At 43.2% G+C, this 19,148-nt stretch overlaps 2 protein-coding genes across 3 annotated transcripts in view; both read right to left on the bottom strand.

Moving 5' to 3' along the window:
- tubgcp6 (tubulin gamma complex component 6) overlaps positions 1-9,108 on the bottom strand; it is a 28,438-nt gene extending 19,330 nt beyond the window's left edge. The window contains exons 1-4 of one of the 2 annotated variants that reach the window (XM_036952828.2): positions 8,415-9,108; positions 5,691-6,534; positions 5,341-5,504; positions 444-657 (exon numbers count right to left, since the gene is read on the bottom strand). In XM_036952828.2, coding sequence (XP_036808723.2) covers positions 444-657; positions 5,341-5,504; positions 5,691-6,494 — 1,182 coding nt within the window. In that variant the 5' untranslated portion in view covers positions 6,495-6,534; positions 8,415-9,108. The remainder of the gene's footprint in view (positions 1-443; positions 658-5,340; positions 5,505-5,690; positions 6,535-8,414) is intronic. The other variant, XM_036952830.2, reaches the window with a different exon arrangement.
- Positions 9,109-12,000: 2,892 nt separating this feature from the next.
- The window catches only part of plxnb2b (plexin b2b), a 180,954-nt gene continuing 173,806 nt past the window's right edge, over positions 12,001-19,148 (bottom strand). The window contains exons 29-37 of the mRNA XM_036952823.2: positions 18,869-18,969; positions 18,557-18,641; positions 18,251-18,399; positions 17,320-17,480; positions 16,171-16,318; positions 15,923-15,987; positions 15,702-15,777; positions 15,212-15,286; positions 12,001-15,024 (exon numbers count right to left, since the gene is read on the bottom strand). Of these exons, the coding sequence (XP_036808718.2) occupies positions 14,920-15,024; positions 15,212-15,286; positions 15,702-15,777; positions 15,923-15,987; positions 16,171-16,318; positions 17,320-17,480; positions 18,251-18,399; positions 18,557-18,641; positions 18,869-18,969 (965 nt within the window). The 3' untranslated portion in view covers positions 12,001-14,919. The remainder of the gene's footprint in view (positions 15,025-15,211; positions 15,287-15,701; positions 15,778-15,922; positions 15,988-16,170; positions 16,319-17,319; positions 17,481-18,250; positions 18,400-18,556; positions 18,642-18,868; positions 18,970-19,148) is intronic.

Here is a 19,148-nt window from a genome sequence, read left to right as displayed (position 1 = left end):
GACTTCCGACACGTTCATTACTATGGGACAGCTAAAGATCGAATTTGAATATTGAAATTACGTTGTAAATGTCGGAAAGACAGACCGCAAGATATATACAAATCTCAGCTGTTGAAAACCAAGTGTTAGTCTAAAAGAAATTAGATAAATGTCCAGATGCTTTTTATAGTGGAGATCAAGTTTATAAATTGCCTGGCTGGGCTGATGAGACAGTGGATTGCGCAGTCAAATGGAACAGAGTAAATAGGCATTTTAATGTCATAGATTTAGCAGGTGGTAACTTGTAGAATAGATACTGGCTGGAATGTGGTTTTAACCAATCAGCATTCTGGATTAGAATCACCCATTGTATAACACGCTATCTATTTATATTACTTATACACCAAACAAAATAAAGTAGTATGCAGACTACAGCCAGAGTTAAGGTGATGGGGTTACAGTACCTGGTTGAGGGGGAAGGTAGTAGACGCCACCCCGATCAATACATTAAGTAGGTCACTGACCAGCTGGGTCTGACAGTCCAGAGGCAGGGGCAGGAGGGGCGAAGGGGAGGCAGAGCATACCACCCTCATCTCCCCCTCCCACAGCCTGTAGAGCTGATCAAAAGCCTCCCTGCCTCCCTCCGTCAGGTAGGGGAATTCCCTCTTCCCTGGTGGGCTGGTGGGAGAAAGAGTTTATGCTTGATGAATTATTCTGGAATAATTCTAACATCTTAGGCCATTTCCATCTAAAAAGGCCCCATGAGCACCAACATGTGTTCAAAGGATCGTGTCATATTGGGTGTCAAATGAAAGCTAAGAATCTACACTACTGGTCAAATTTTTTAGAACACCTACTCATTGAAGGGTTTTTCTTTATTTTTACTATTTTCTACATTGTAGAATAATAGTGAATACATGAAAATTATGACATAACACATATGGAATCATGTAACCATAAAAGTCTATATTTTAGCCACCCTTTGCCTTGATGACAGCTTTGCACACTTGGCATTCCCTCAACCAGCTTCACCTGGAATGCTTTTCCAACCGTCTTGAAGGAGTTCTCACATATGCTGAACACTTGATGGTTGCTTTTCCTTCACTCTGCGGTCCGACTCATCCCAAACCATCTCAATTTGGTTGAGGTCAGGGGGTTGTGGAGGCCAGGTCATCTGATGCAGCACTCCACTCTCCTTCTTGGTTCAATAGCCCTTACTAAGCCCAAACCAGATGGGATGGCATATCGCTGCAGAATGCTGTGGTAGCCATGCTGGTTAAATGTGCCTTGAAATCTAAATAAATCACAGACAGTGTCACCAGCAAAGCACCCCACCACCACACCTCCTCCTCAATGCTTCACGGTGGGAAATACACTAGCAGAGATCGTCTGTTCACCCACACCGCGTCTCACAAAGACACGGCGGTTGGAACCAAAAATCTCCAATTTGGATTCCAGACCAAAGGACAGATTTCCACCCGTCTACAATGACCATTGCTCGTGTTTCTTGGCCCAAGCAAGTCTCTTATTGGTGTCCTTTAGTAGTGGTTTCTTTGCAGCAATTCGACCATGAAGGCCTGATTCACACAGTCTCCTCTAAACAGTTGATGTTGAGATATGTCTGTTACTTGAACTCTGTGAAGCATTTATCTGGGCTGGTAACTCAAATGAACTTATCCTCTGCAGCAGAGGTAACTCTGGGTCGTCCTTTCCTGTGGCGGTCCTCATGAGAGCCAGTTTCATCATAGCGCTTGATGGTTTTTTGCGACTGCACTTGAAGAAATGTTCAAAGTTATTGAAATGTTTCGTAGACTGACCTTCACGTCTTAAAGTAATGATGGACTGTCATTTCTCGTTGTTTATTTGGTCTTTTACCAAATTGGGAAAGAAATTCCACAAATTAACTTTTAAGAAGGCACACCAGTTATTTGAAATGGATTCCAGGTGACTACCCCATGAAGCTGGTTGAGAGAATGTCAAGAGTGTGCAAAGCTGTCATCAAGGCAAAGGGCAGCTATTTGAAGAATCTCAAATATAAAATATATTTGGATTTGTTTAAAAACAAATTGGTTACTACGTGATTCCATATATGTTATTTCATAGTTTTGATGTCTTCACTATTAATCTACAATGTAGAAAATAGTAAAAATAAAGAAAACCCCTTGAATGAGTACCGTAGGTGTGCTAAAACTTTTGACCGGTAGTGTATATTTGAGAAATTAAGGCATAGATTTTTCAACACATTTTCCATAATACAAATTAGGAATAAGCAAAGGCTTTGATTTCTTGTCAAACAGACGGAAAAGGGGTCTTAAACATCTACCAGAAAAATTATTAAAAACGTATTTGAAATACATCAAAACACATAATGAAGTAAAGACCCCTACCAACTAATATCAACATTTATATTTCATTTTGGATAAATTATTTGCCTTCGGTAAATTTATGAAATATTGCCTTGTGGCTTGTTACCAAAAACCCAGATATCTTAAGATATTTCCTAATTTCTTTCCCTCATGAGGAGGATAATGAAAGTTCACAGAAGTAACAAGACCTACCAATTAGTCAGTGTTTTTAATGATATCATTTCTGATTATGAAATATGTGAAAATAATATGTTATGGAATTAATTAATGCAATTGAATTAGCTACAATGGGAAATCAGTCACAAACCACAGTTGGGTCACCTGCTACTGTCCTCCCTTCAACTGGCATACTGTCATGTTCAGCTTATTACTGTTTAATAATCAAATACAATTTTATTGGTCACATACACATGGTTAGCAGATGTTAATGCGAGTGTTGTGAAAATCTTGTGCCTCTAGTTCCGACAATGCAGTAATATCTAACAAGTAATCTAACAAATGCACAACTACCTCATACACACAAATGTAAATGGATGAATAAGAATATGTGCATATAAATATATTTTGATAAGCGATGGCCGTGCGGCATAGGCAAGATGCAGTAGATGGTATAGAATACAGTATATACAGTGGGGCAAAAAAGTATTTAGTCAGCCACCAATTGTGCAAGTTCTCCCACTTAAAAAGATGAGAGAGGCCTGTAATTTTCATCACTTCAACTATGACAGACAAAATGAGGGAAAAAAATCCAGAAAATCACATTGTAGGATTTTTAATGAATTTATTTGCAAATTATGGTGGAAAATAAGTATTTGGTCAATAACAAAAGTTGATCTCAATACTTTGTTATATACCCTTTGTTGGCAATGACAGAGGTCAAACGTTTTCTGTAAGTCTTCACAAGGTTTTCACACACTGTTTCCTGGTATTTTGGCCCATTCCCCCATGCAGATCTCCTCTAGAGCAGTGATGTTTTGGGGCTGTTGCTGGGCAACACAGACTTTCAACTCCCTCCAAAGAGGAGGTGGTCAAAGCAAGACTGACAACAGTCTGGGCCCGTTTCCTAATATAGATGTAATTAATACAGGTAACGAGTGGAGGACAGAGGACAAAGTTACAGGTCTGTGAGAGCCAGAAATCTTGCTTGTTTGTAGGTGACCAAATACTTATTGTCCACCATAATTTGCAAATAAATTAATTAAAAATCCTACAATGTGATTATCTGAATTTATTTTCCCTCATTTTGTCTGTTATAGTTGAAGTGTACCTATGATACAAATTACAGGCCTCTCTCATCTTTTTAAGTGGGAGAACTTGCACAATTGGTGGCTGACTAAATACTTTTTTGCCCCACTGTACATGAGGTGAGTAATGTAGGATATGTAAAATGTATTAAAGTGCGGTTATTTACAGTGACTAGTGATACCTTTATTACGTCAGGTAAGACTCTTACTCACAGGTCAATAACCACCATGAAATTAGACACACAGTTCCCTAAACTCGATCATCTAACCAACACTGAATTCCTACAAGACTGTATGTAATCACTAAAAGGCATTCAAACCAATTGCATGTGCATTGTTTAGGATAGTTGATCTATTTTCACCTGCTACTGTCCTCGCTTCAACTGCTATACTGTTATATTCAGTTTACAAAACTTTTATTTTCTTCCTCTTTCTGTCATCTGGTGGTCAAAGCAAGACTGACAACAGTCTGGGCCCGGTTTCCTAATATAGATGTAACTTAGGCTTACAATTGCTTTAACAATGCATCTATCCTACAAAAGCTGATGTAAACGTACATTTCCCAAAACGCGCGCGCGGAGAAAACGGTGGCTAAGTGCGTCGTTGGAGCATGCGTCGATACTAATAGGATTGAAAGGATGCACTCAGATCAGCTTTCTCAATTAAAATCTTACCTTAACATTAGAATTGTTTCACAATACTGAGGACGGATTAACCTCTAGAGATATTACCACCTACGGCTGAAAATATCGAGGCGGGCATATTGCAATGCTTACCCAATAAAAACGCACTAAATCACTGATCATCATTGCGCATGTGTTAGACCACACATCAATAAATATATTGAGAAATTACAGACAGTAGCCTACAAGCAGCAAAATTGCACATAGTTCTATGAAGAGCTTGTTTCCTAGGTTAGGGATTATGTGCAATGAAGAGCTTGTTTCCTAGGTTAGGGATTATGTGCAATGAAGAGCTTGTTTCCTAGGTTAGGGATTATGTGCAATGAAGAGCTTGTTTCCTAGGTTAGGGATTATATGCAATGAAGAGCTTGTTTCCTAGGTTAGGGATTATGTGCAATGAAGAGCTTGTTTCCTAGGTTAGGGATTATGTGCAATGAAGAGCTTTTTTTATTTTTTCCAAACTTGTGAAACATGGATGTCTGGTCAGAACCCACCAAATGTGGTCTTGTTTGGGGGCGGAGCTCATAATAAGAATAACCAGTGTATAGAATAATACACAAATATAAGGAATAAATACATTGCATATTTCTCCCTTTGTGTACCTAATTCCGTTAAAGTAATTCCGTTACCTGATGTAAATCCACTTCACCTACTGTAGTTTAATAACCAAAATGTTATTGTTTTTTAAACTCAAGGTGTCATATCATAGCTGACACTCCAATCTTTCTGCAGACATTTTTTAAATTTTAATTCGGAACAGATATTTAACAGAGTATTTGGAAAACGTGGTCGCATAAACTGAGGGAGATTTTACCGTAATTCTGTTATCAACTTTGCATCTGCACAGCTCTTCCAGTATATGTATTTTCATGAAATGTTCTGTGTAAATTGTTGAAAGAATTCCTTGCGCATAGAGTTGTATGGTTGGTTAAACTTGTAAATAAATCGTTTTTGTTTGGCATACATTTTAATGTGAAAAATCAGGAGTCAAATCGTAACCCGTTACCGTGGAATTTCCCCTCAGTTATATGTTCCAGTCTTTCAAACAGTCTTGTATCTCTCCCTTACCAGCCAACAGACTCCCAGCAGCGGCGTCTCCCAGGCTCAAAAGTCCTCAGGGCGTCCCAGACATCAAGTTCTGGGCTGGGACTGGGCTCTGACTGGGAGTCTGGGGTTAGGTTGGAGGCTGACTGGAAGCCCTCATCTTCTAACTGGTCCAAACAAGGTGGCACCTGGTTAGAGCACGAACAAGAGATCATTGATTATAATGACTAATCATCCAGTGCCCGTAAGAACAAATCAATTTGGTCTGACATATTGACTACAGTACGTTTTACCATTGTCAAAAAAGAACCACTCACTGCAACCAAATTAACTGAAATTGGTCATACATCCACTCATATCAGTGTCAGTCTTACCCGTATGGCTAGCCCAGTGACATCAGCATTGCTGGGAACAGGAGGCAGATTGAGCCTGACGTCCAGGTCTGAGGTACGGGAGTGTTGCAGGGCTCCAAACAGAGACATCCTGGTCTCCTTCTCAAACTTCTCCTCTACATCGGACCTCCTCCTCAGTGCCAGCAGGCCTGTGCCCGGAGGAGCATCCATCAGACCCAGAGTCCCACACAGACCCTTCAGGGATCCCCACTCCTCCCCACACATCAGGGCCCAGGCTCGGGCCTCCAACCTCTGCAGCTCCTCGCTCTGGTAGCCCCCCAGTGGAGGCCTCCTCAACACGGGCCTCTCCCTGCGCATGTAGTCCCTGCTGAATGAGGCCGGGGGTGGGGGTGCAGAGCCAGTCAGCTGCACCAAGAGCTCCAGCACAGAGTCCAGCTCCTTCAGACCCGAGGCGGGCCCCTCACTTAGCCTCCCCAGCTGCTCCTCCAGCCTCTCGGCCTCGTCCTGGCACCCCGCCACTCGCAGGTCAAAGGATATCATAAGTAGCTTGTTTCTGGGCGGGGTGGTGGACGTGGCACTAGGTACTGACAATAACCCTTTCGGGGAGCCCTCCTGGAACAGTTTGGACAGCAGGGCCCCGTAGGCACGCTTTCTGAGAGTGCGGCGGACCCCCTCTCGAGACACCCCTCCTAGAGCACGACGTTTCCATGACACCCCAGTGAGGCTGCTGTCACACAGGGAGCCCAGGAGTTCAGTGATGCTGTTGCTGTTACTGCTACTGTTGTGACTGCCAGATTTAAGGCAGACATCTGGACTGGAGTACATGGTTGTAGCTGGTCAGTTGATGTGATTGATTACTTCTGACCTATGGATACAGACATTGTTTTTGAAACGTACAACACTTGAACATACTGTAGTGCAGTTTGTGAGTTGAGTCAGTGCAGCATAATCATTTGGAAATCAAGCTAGCTCCGAAGCATTCAGAAGGTATTCAGACCCCTTCACTTTTCCACATTTTGTTACCTTACAGCCTTATTCTAAAATGAATTAAATGAGCCCCCCCCCCCAAATCTACACACAATACCCCATAATGACAAAGCAAAAACAGGTTTAGACATGTTTGCAAATGTATATAAAAAAAATAATAATAACTGAAATACCTTTACATAAATACTCAGACCCTTTGTAATGACACTCGATATTGCCCTCAGGTGCATCCTGTTTCCATTGACCATCCTTGAGATGTTTCTACAAGTTGATTTGAGTCCATCTGTGGTAAATTCAATTGATTGGACTAGATTTGGAAAGGCACATACCTGTCTATATAAAAGGTCCCACAGTTGACAGTGCATGTCAGAGCAAAATCCAAGCCATGAGGTTGAAGAAATTGTCCAAAAGAGCTCAGAGACAGGACTGGGTCAAGGCACAGATCTGGGGAAGGGTCCCAAAACATGTCTGCAGCATTGAAGGTCCCCCAACCCGATGGTCACTCTGACAGAGCTCCAGAGTTCCTCTGTGGAGATGGGAGAACCTTCGGGAAGGACAACCATCCCTACAATACTCCACCGATCAGGCTTTTATGGTAGAGTGGCCAGACAGAAGCCACTCCTCAGTAAAAGGAACATGACAGCCTGCTTGGAGTTTGCCAAAAGGCACCTAAAGGACTCTGACCATGATAAACAAGATTCTCTGGTCTGATGAAACCAAGATTGAAGTCTTTGGCCTGAATGCCAAGTGTCTGGAGGAAACCAGGCACCGCTCATCACCTGGCCAATACTATCCCTAAGATGATGCTGTGGGGATGTTTTTCAGCGGCAGGGACTGGGAGCCTCGTCAGGATCGAGGCAAAGCTGAACGGAGCAAAGTACAGAGAGATCCTTAATGAAAACCTGTTCCAGAGCGCTCAGGACCTCAGACTGGAGCGAACGTTCCCCTTCTAACAGGACAAGCACACAGCCAAGACAACACAGGTGTGGCTTCGGGACAAGTCTCTGAATGTCCTTGAGTGGCCCAGCCAGAGCCCGGACTTGAACCCAATCGAACACATCTGGAGAGACCTGAAAAAAGCTGTACAGCGATGCTCCCCATCCAACCTGACAGAGCTTGAGAGGATCTGCATAGAAGAATGGGAGAAACTCTCCAAATACAGGTGTGCCAAGCTTGTAGAGTCATACCCAAGAAGTTTCAACAAAGTACTCAGTAAAAGGTCTGAATACTTATGTAAATGTGATTTCAGAGATATATATATATATGCACACATTTGCCAACATTTCTCAACCAGTTTTTTGCTTTGTCATTATGGGTTATTGTGCGTAACGTTAGATTGGAGGTGGGAAACAATTACATCCATTTTAGAATAACGTAACAAAATGTGTTAAAAGTGAAGGGGTCCGAATACTTTCCGAATGCAGATATGTTTTTGTGGGTGGGTAGGCTGCACAATTAAGTGAGAGCAACTAACTAACATTAATACAAATTGATTTGATTAGCAGAGTACAATTGACTAGTAGCTAGCAAGGTTAGCTGCAGCTAACTGGCGACTCCCTAACGACACAGTATAACAAGTCAGAACTGCAAGCTAATGTTAGCTGCCTGGGTAGCTAGGCTAACGTCGAACAAAATGCATTTAGCTAGCTAGCCACGTTGTGAGCACCGAGATGGCAAAAATAACTACATATAGGCATGCTAGCAAAGTGTATTCCATAATAATGCCTAACTAGCTAGCTGGTTAATAATGTTAGCTACCTTCAACTCATACATTGGTTTTCGGTCCTCCTTCCATGATGATGGTGCTGTTAGCTAGTTCAGTAACGGAGGGATCATTCGTGTTTAGCAAGTTAGCTAGCTAGATGTCTCAGTATACTTGTTACTTGCCTCTATTTAATGCATACTAGTTATCTACTTTCTGTAGTTCATCATAATACGTTTCAAAACAAAAATTTACGTTATTTTGTCTGTATCATGTACATCCACCTCAACTACACGTTGGACCCGCCCACTCAACCTGAGTGGACAAAATACCAGACCAGGCTATTTCATTGGTTAACTCCTGTACGTTTGTGTGACATACTTCCGGTAACAATGATTGCGCGCTAAAGTACAACTGACAGACAAGTCAAATACGGTGTATTTGTGCCGACATTGCCCACCAACCTCAACTGTTTATCTACCAACCACTCCATTCACATTTAGCTAGCCTCTACCAAGTCCAAATTGTTCACGGGTTCTTCTGGCCGTCGTGTTCCAGCCCAGAGAAGCGGACAGCGTCGATTGTCGTGGAAGAGGAAAAGAGAAGGAGGAATATAATTTAGCAATTGGGTTCACACAAGAGAGAGCTTCAATCCAGGCTGTCAGTGAGGCCCAGTTTCACCGCATCAAATAAACAACACAGACAGAGGAAATCAAGACGAAACATAGCCATTTATTGGACTGCTTCAGTAGCAGTGGGTGCTGGTGTGAGGATATATAGGAGGACATCCACATTGTAATAGCTGGAATGGAATAGTTGGAACGGAGTCAAACGTGGTTTCCATGTTTGATACCATTCTATGAATTGCATTCCAGTCATTACAATGAACCTCCTATAGCTCATCCCACCAGCCACCACTGTTTAGTAGTTTCTTTGAGCCTAAGGATTTGAGAAGTCACACATGCAAATCAGAGGAGGCTGGTGTGGGGAACTATAGGAGGACAGGGTCATTGAATGGTATTCATTCAGCGTTTCCCAAACTCGGTCCTCAGGACTGCGCATTTTGGTTTTTGCCCTAACACTACACAGCTGATTCGAGGACCGAGCTGAATTAATACCATCCAATGACACTGTCCTCCTATAGCCCCACCCACCAGCCTCCTCTGGTTTGCATGTGTGACTTCTCAAATCCTTGGGCTCAAAGACACTACTGAAGAGTGGTGGCTGGTGGGAGGAGCTATAGGAGGACAGGCTCATTGTAATGACTGGAATGCAATTTATTAAACGCTGTATTGAAATTAATTGAAAAGCTATCAAACGTATGAAAACCACGTTTGACTCCGTTCCATCAATTCCATTCCAGCCATTACAATGAGTCCATCCTCCTATAGTTCCTCCCACCAGACTCCTCTGAGGCGAACACTTCTCAGATTGCAGTGTGAATTGTATTTGTTTGTATCACAGGAGAGAAGCCTTACCACTGCTTCCTGTGCGGGAAGGGTTTTAGCCTCACACATGTCCTAAAGGTAACTGACATCAGAGAGTAGTCACTACTGAGAAGCCGCACTGCTCCCTGTGTGGGCCAAGTTTTTCTCAGTCCCAGCATCTAAGGGCACACCTAATGACACGCACAGAGAAGCCTAATCATTGTTCCAGTGTTGGAAGAGTTTTTCTTAGAAGAGTGTTTCACTGCATCAGACAACTATTCATAATAACCCAAGGTAGTAGTCATACTCAACATTCTCCAAAGAACTGAATCGGTTTGAGATTAATTTACTTCATGGTTGTGATCAGTTTTAGAAGTCAGTACTTTATTCTATTTTTTTAATATGAAGAGTAATTTTTTGATGCAAACTTAATTTGGTTACATTAAATCAATAATAAAAAATACAAAAATTCCTTTATTTTACTTAAGCATAACTGCTTCCTTACCGACACATTTAGTTCAAGATACTGCCATAGTGAAGGGCCAAACCTTTAACATTTTGACTGGACAAACCTGCCCTCCATTGTATTCAATGCAGAGGCAAATCTCAAAGTAGCTATGAATCAATTACATCATATTTGGCAAACTTCCACATGTAGAAAGTTTGGGGCTTCTAGTGAATGGATCATGTTGTTATTAACCACTTGACTTTCCCTCGAAATACTTAATATACATGTGTGTCTAGCAGTTACATAGCTTCCATGGCTCATCACAGTGGGTGGGATATTTACAAATCATAGACTAATAAACTTGATGATTCATCTACATATTGTAACATTCATGAAACCGATACAGCACTTGAACACTCAAGACAAAAGAAAAAGGTAACTTTTAGAACCCAGTCCACATTGATACCACTCTCACCTCAGAGAGGTACATCATCGCCCCACATCTGGTCAGTACCTGGTCCTGTATCATTCACAACCACAACTGTGTGGAACGGACTTCTTCACAGTGTAATTGTTCGTTTTCATTTCCACCAAAGTTTCTTTCTCCACGCTAGGCCATTGGTGGGCTATGAAGCCCCCTCCCCCCACGGTGGTGGGAATCAACACCTCAAACTTCATTAGAAGCTATGAAACCCGTGGAGGTGAAACATGCAAGACTGCTAGTAAACACAACAATCGCCTGCCGAGCCGAGGGAGGGACTGGCATGGCTCACTGCTGTACTGTGGATGGAGGCTGAGGTAGGAGCAGACACACCAGGGGCATGCAGATTTTAACCTGATTTCTGGTCTGGAAGAAGACACCCTGTAAAGAAGCAGACTGATAATTCTGTTTTCATAGCCTACTATATGATGTGTGTGTTGTATCATTCTCAATCTGGCTGCTAGAGGTGCAAATAATAATTCAAAATCTTATCAACAAGATCATTCCCAAATAATATTGACTCCCATATAAAAATGTACATATTTTTATCAGCAATCAGATTTCTCCAAATACAGTGCAAGTCTAAAAAAAGTGGGAGTTATCAGTGATAGCGTGTAGGACGTTGTTGGGGTTGTTGAGATAAGGAAATGTAATCACTCTCGCTGTGGCAGCAGCCTTGAAGTTCTCTGTGTGTGTGCATATCTAGTTCTGAGATCTCTGAGCGTGTTAAGAACATGGACTCCCTGAGAGTCAGTCTCTCTATGCTATCCCCATCCCTGCTTCGACATTTGTTAGGCAACTAGACCAGCCAAATGTTTTCTTTCATCCCCCCATCCAAATTAATTCTTAGCTGTACAGTAAGTGCTTGAATTCATGTTTTCAAAGCAGTTTTTATGTAAGGCCATCACTGGAGGCCTTATGATAATATCTCTGTTTACATTATAAACACATGAGGTACTCAGCCCTGAGTGTTTCAATCCCAAACTTGGCCTGAGGCTTTAGTACCTAGAAGGCTGCTCGTGGTAAATCGCTTGGGGTGATTGTATCCAGGGGGCAAGTTGTTAAAAGTTAACATGGTCAAAAAAATCAGGATTACAAGGGGGATATCTTTTTTTAACAAAACTATCCCTCCCTCAAATTGACCCGATTGCATCATTAGGCCCGTGTTTTGGGTGTGGAACTGTGGATGCAAGTAGAGTATAAAATGTGATCAAAAGGTTGTGGAACATCTCCATCTAAACACACAAAGGGCATCAGAGCGGTAAAGACAAGGACAAGAAGCCAAGGACATGGATGTCTCAGTTTATTCATGGAGGAGTGGATGATGCAACCTGTATGTAATTGCCCCATCCACACAAGCCTCTTGAGAAGTGAGTGATCCGTTACAAACAGATCAGGTAACATAATCGGCGTCTTCTGAGCTGCCTTGGATGAGAAAAATGTTGGGTTTCATTAAGGTCCTGCACTAATTTCCTGTCCCATTTTTCTTAAGTCACGGCACGTTCACAAGGAAAGGAAAGATCTCGACAACAGCACAACAAATTTGTTTTTTCTCTCCCCCCGGGACTTAATGCATAGGATTATACAGTTAGAATACGGTATTTCAACATGTTGTCTTTTTACAAAGGTATATGTTATAGGAAACAAGAAATGAAAATAATTACTGCACAGCAGTAAGAAAGGTAATTGTCGAGTATAGATAGTCGTTTTTCATACACACAGAGGAACATCTTAGAATCACGGGGCAAAAACAACATTGGAACCATTTGTGCTATACTCAATATTCTACATTTGTAACTTTGTCTTAAGACTAATTTAGGAATGCCAGACATTTTAGGGGGAAACCGTTTGGGGTTGGCTACTGCTTTACACTTATTTGGGCTGTTGCCATAGCCATCATGATCCTACTAAAACACACACACACACACACACACACACACACACACCACTGACACCCAAAATAAATGCACACATCAATGCAACCATAGAAAGTATACTGAAATGTTTTCAGCCTATTGGCACGCAATGCCTGCAGCAGAACTGTAGCAGTTGATAGCACATACATATCACAATCGCAAATACATTGCTGTGTCTTCTATTACTATAACCGCTTAGTTATATCACCAATAAAACAATACAAATGGTATTATTATCATCATTTAAGGCACGTTTTGGTTAAAGAAAGGCTTGAAAAAAGCTTTTGCATCACTCGGTCAGGAGTGGAATCTGCTGTGGTAAACAACAGCGTCAGAGGAGGATGCAGACTGGATGCAATTAAGAGCAAAAACATCCCCCACTGATGCCATTATGCAGTGTGCCACTCCGTTCTGTGCTGAGTGGGCAGTGCCAAGTGCGGCTTGGCCAGGGTGCCAGGCTAGCTGCTGTGGAGACAGGCAGGCACAGGCTCTGTGCAAACCTCACTCTACCAAAGGCAGGAATATCACTAACATTCTGGGGTCTGGAACTTAAAACATCTATTCTGACACTAGACCACGCACTGACTGATGGTCAAATTCAGGGAGCTTGAAAATTACAAATCTGTGGTCGCGTGAAAGATGAAAATTGAAAATGTAACTGATTTGACTTGGCAAAAATTCTCCAAATTATAATCAGGCACCAGCTCAACTATGGCCTACTTGAATGCCATATCAATTTGTATTGCAATGAATTATTATGACCATGAATTAACCTGACTTGTGACACATCATACCAATGCATGTTGTAGAAATCATTACTCATTGAAAAGAGTACCATTCTATTTAGTACCGTTTGAAGCTTACAACGTAACTTATTATGGGATATTATGACAGTGGTAATTTGGCATACAACGGCATAAGGAAACACAAAACACGATTAACAGCATGTACCATCATGGCCATATTACTTAGTAAGTTGGTTACTGTACGATATCTCCTGTCATATTATTTCTATTTCCCACATCTGCATATTTGTACTCGTGTCCTAAATAAAGTATTGCTGCATCGCTACTGAAGATGAAATGGTTAACAACAAATGGTATAAGTAACACACACGAGTGGGATATGAATGATCCCCATTGCTTGTGTCTGAAAGTTTGGATGTTATTGCACGGCTGTTATTAAATATGTATGCTTGACTGGCTACATAGAGGAATTATTCAAAATATATTCAATTATCTGTTATTTTGCTTGCACAGAATCGGGGAGGGGGGGGGGGGGGGGGGGTGCAGGGTAAAACTAACTAAGGTTGTCAAAAGTATATATTTTTTTGACCCTTTAATACATACAGTGCTTAAGTTTCAGTGGAATGTGTTAGTATGTACTCCTACAAGGGGAAACAGATGCGCTATTGATCTCTGAATGTAAGGACCTACGGGTGTATTGGCAGCCACAACATTCGATCGAGCTCTGAAGCATGTGAACACATTTTCTAAACACAAATAAAAACCGATCATTTTGAAAAAAATCACTATTGACGGCCTGTCATTTCTAATATCCTGTCCCAGTCAGTTAGCCTGTCCCAGGCATGACCCTTTGGTCTGTGTAGAGGAGCTCAGTGGGAGAACAGGTTCCTGTCTGTCGGTGACTAGTGGAGATTAAAATGACAGATAGGGCATCCACCCTGTGGCCTGACAGTAGGCATCCCGTGCACGCACACACGCACACAAACCCGCAATCACACACTGGCTATAGAAACACAATCCACACCACAAGGCGGTCCATTTAAAAAGATAATATCTCCTCGTAAAGCTTTCCGCATTAAGACCTCACAATAAAAAATATATATAATACAATTCTTACAACTTTTCTAGACAGGAATAAATTGAACATCTGATTATCTCTTTGTGCCATGAGTGATCGACACAGGGGCTTATTTCCGGCGGCTGGCCTCCTGTTGCATTGTGGAAACAGCCAGAGTGAGCAATGAGGACCACCTATTTCAGTTTCGCAAGTGGACTTAAGTTAAGGCGTACCTATGACGGCATGTGTAACCCAACCTCATCTATCTCTCTCTTTGCTTCATTGGTCCCATACTGCGCCACTCCACAGACTCTGAACTGTCCCACATTCTGGGCCTGCTGGGTTGAAGGTGTCATCATCAACATCAAGGCCCTGTGAGGCCATCTTCTCAGTTTCTTTCTCCTTTGCCAGGAGAAATAAGCCCCTGTGGACACTGGAGGCACGGTACCATCTCCCTCCCTCCATCTCCCTGGCCCCTCCAGTAGGTTAGAGATCTGTCACTTTGTTCTCCAGGGCGGCTGCTATCTGCTGCAGCCGCAGGGTGAGCTGTTTACTCTGGGCTGCTGGGTCCTCATCTAGGGACTGGATGATCTGTAGGAAGACAGGGAGGGAGGGTGGGAGAGGGGGAGAGATGGGGGGGGGGGGGGGGGGGGGCAGAGAAAGACAGACAGAGGGTGGAGACAGAGACAGAGAGTCTTTGGAATCGCTCTAAAAATTCAACAACATGAATAAAAAAGCACAGCATTCTCCCTGGAATGTAAAGTGAATGGCCTCTTACCCCGTCGTAGTATTTGCTCGCGTACTGGTAGAGCTGATACAGAGCCACTTGTATGTTGAGTTTGTCTGTGTGAGTCTGGGAGACGCAACATATAATTCAGAGATGCATCTTAACAACAGACAAATCATGGCTTGAGTCACACATTCCTATAGAGAGCAGAACGTACCACGTCTATGACCGACTTTATAAAATGTTACCTTCACTAACGTCTAGAATAGTGCACCACTAAGAGTAATACCACAGAGATATGGGCTGTGTCCCAAATGGAAACCTATCCTCTACATAGTGCACAACTTTTGACCAGCAGCCTTTTGACCGGGCCTATAGGGCTCAAGTCAAAAGTAGTCCCCTACATAGGGAATAGGGTTCCATTTGGGACGCAACCTATATCTCTGTGGGTCCTGGTCAAACATAATGCACTATACAGGGAATAGGGTTCCATTTTGGGATGCATCCATAGATAGAAGGTAGAGAGAACGGTGTTTCTTACCCGAGACACCTCTGCCAGATGAGTGTTCATGTCCTGGTCGCTGACTGATACCATCTGTCTGATGCCCTTGTAGTAGCTATACACAGACAGACAGAGATACGATCATAATCTCTATACATTACATACTGACGAGCGTCAATGCAAGCCCAGAATATAACTGCACTGGTAGCAACAATCTAAACAAATTGTTCAGGTCATTGGGGACTGCTGACGATACATACTCATCAACCATCTTCTTGTAGGTGGAGATCTCCTTTGCATAGAGTAGTTTGTTACTTGGAGAGTCCTAGGGGACATTAAAAAAATATGATCATTATAATATTGTTCTCTTATCTTTTACCTCACCAGAGGTAAACAACTTTTAAGAGATGTTGACCTCATCACCTCCCTCTTTCATCTCCTACTCATCTCCCTCCTCCCTCTTTCTCCTCCTACTCATCTCTCTCCTCCCCCTCCCCCTTGGACTCACCCTGCTGAGTTTGTGCTCACTCTTGGTGCAGGCATCCATGAAGGTTTGAGCAATGACGGATAGTGACGCGTCCACCACCTCCGTCACGTGGACGTCGAAGATGAAGTGAGGGTTCTTCAGGATGTTCACCCAGAACCTCAGAGGCAAACTGGTGGGGAGGGGGTCAAGAATAACTACCAAGTATCGATCAACAACAGGCCTAAAAAAATGACATATTTTTTTCATTCTTACTCTCTATCAGGGACTGATTTACACCTGGGACACCAGGTGGGTGCAATTAATTATCAGGTAGAACAGAAAATAGAACAGAAAACCAGCGATAGTCTGGACCTCGTAGTGTATAAACACATCTTCAGCGGAACCAAATTATAGTGCAAGCCAATGATGAAAGTTAGTTATTTTTGTCCAACTTAAAGCGCAGATGCATCAGGCATGTCAAACCAACTGCAACCCTTTCTCTTTCAAATACCCTGCATCTTCAAAACATAAGTAAACTACACTTAAAGAATGCTTAAGTAAATAAGCGTGCTAATGAGCATTCCAAACACAGATCCATACAAATCCTCCAATACGAAGTTGGTCCCGAATATCAAACGAGGCTACAATAGACCAGGAGTACTTCTCCCTGATCACTTTAAAGGCTGCACCGACTGAGACAGACTAGCATAGGAATTCATATTGGCTGGCAACACCTCCCGGGACATTGAGAAAACAAAGGCAAAAAAAAAGAAAAAAAAAAGAGATGTGATATAATGGTACAATTAAATTAGCTGGGGACGTAATTACCATGTTTGTTTGTCATTATGGCTGATACACACATTCATATTTAATCCAAGAGGCCCCGGTTGTTTTGATAAACAAAACAAGCACCCGCCAACTGAATATGGTGTAGCATAATTAAATCACTCATCTCCTATCCTCACAATCGCCAAGTCAATCACTGACATCTATATGCAACACACTGTATTGAATACTTGAGCTTTAACCAACTTGACAGTAATTTATGTACTTAAAATGCCACAGGAGCACTCAGACTGAGAATGCAGAAGAGATAGAAGTACTTTTACATTTGCATTCCGCATACTGATTACTTAATCCGTGTGTTTCTTAGAGTCATCTCAGGAAGTGTGTGTGTGTGTGTGTGTGTACCTGTTGGTCTTCCAGATGTGGATGGTCTCCTCGTCCACGTTGTCATGTTTGAGCGCCTGCTCGTCCAGGAAGTCAAAGAAGTACTTGATGGCGGGCGGCACCACCGCCCCGGAACACAACACGCTGCGGAAGAAGTCATCCACAAACTGCTGCAGTGTTCCCTGGAAGGAGGCAGACCAACAGACCCAGCGTGAGGCAGGCCAACAGACACAGTGCGAGGCAGGCCAACAGACACAGCGTGAGGCAGACCAACAGACCCAGCGTGAGGCAGGCCAACAGACACAGTGCGAGGCAGGCCAACAGACACAGCGTGAGGCAGACCAACAGACCCAGCGTGAGGCAGGCCAACAGACACAGTGCGAGGCAGGCCAACAGACACAGTGCGAGGCAGGCCAACAGACACAGTGCGAGGCAGGCCAACAGACACAGTGCGAGGCAGGCCAACAGACACAGTGCGAGGCAGGCCAACAGACACAGCGCGAGGCAGGCCAACAGACACAGTGCGAGGCAGGCCAACAGACAGAGTGCGAGGCAAACCAACAGACACGGTGCGAGGCAGGCCAGAGAGGTAGGGAGCTGCCAAGTACCTTAGTGCAGCCCGATACCTGCGACACAGTCATTTACACAGCGTCTATGAAGCAAGGCGGCTTCACTGACGCACACCTTCAAACCAGGTTTTGTTCGTAGACTGACCATCACTTATTATCACATAGCATCCTCAAAGAGCTTTTCTTAGAGAATGAATCTCAAAGATCCCTTTCTCGAATGAAATGTAACTGTACTGAAACATGGCAGGCCCACCGTGACAAAGACCAGTGGTGTGAGACAGATTTCCTTGATGGCTTTGTTCATGGACTAGTCCTCATATAACCCGTCTTATGACTTTTGTGTGTACGGCACACTGTAGTTAAGCCTGGTAGTGTAGTTATACCTTGACAGAGAGCAGTCGTGTGAGATAGATCTCAGTGATGGCTTTGGTCATGGACTTGTCCTTCATGCTGCCCCTCTTGGACTTCATCTCGTCCAGCTCATCAGGCCGAACCAGGTGGAACACCTTGTCGTCATCCAACAAAGAGTTTCCTAGTAGAGAGAAAAATCATTTGACTTTCCAGTAACACACTACTTAATGCCAGCTGACATATTGCATTATCATGTGGTTATAATGCATTGAGAGACTTGTCATCAGCATGCATGACCCCTTATAATGTCTTATTGGCATCTCCTAGTGATCACTTACTCTCCTCTTGGTTATCCTGGTTCTGGTCGTAGTTCTGTTGAGTGTGAATGACCCGGGACAGGACTAGAGTAGCGTTGTCTCGCACCTGAAAAACACACACCGTGTTCAGCTACAACTCAACATCGTCACTCAGGTTAGCTGATTGCCATAGTGTTTCAGAACCTACTTCATATTCCATGGCATTGATTAGACAGTGCCACTGTCACGTGTATTGGGCATATCGCCTGTGGCATTATTTCATCATGTATCCAGTAAAGAGCTGAATTAAGACTTCTCTCTGACCCCTAACGGATCAGTCTCTAGATGACTCACGTTGTAGTGGGCCAGCGTGTTGATGCGCCTCCATCTGCCCTCCTTCTGGGACGTCAGGTCCAGGTCTGACAGGATCTGCCCCGTGGAGCCAGGGCGCCACTCTGTGGCAGGGGCAAGAATAGCAGCTTAGAACACCTGCCAGTCATGACTCAAATCTATTGACATCCACCACCACTCCACTTACTAGATGGTGCTCATCGTTACAGACTTGCTGGTGTTAATGTGTTCAAATGCAGTATCTTCACAACACATGGGTCGGGAATACTGAGTGTGGGTGTGT

This window comes from Oncorhynchus mykiss, chromosome 2 (genome assembly GCF_057628025.1).
Source record: "Oncorhynchus mykiss isolate SJ-2025 chromosome 2, ASM5762802v1, whole genome shotgun sequence".
In the NCBI taxonomy this organism is placed as follows: domain Eukaryota; kingdom Metazoa; phylum Chordata; class Actinopteri; order Salmoniformes; family Salmonidae; genus Oncorhynchus; species Oncorhynchus mykiss.
The sequence above is the reverse complement of the archived record's forward strand: the minus strand, read 5'-3'. Positions and strand labels throughout refer to the sequence as shown.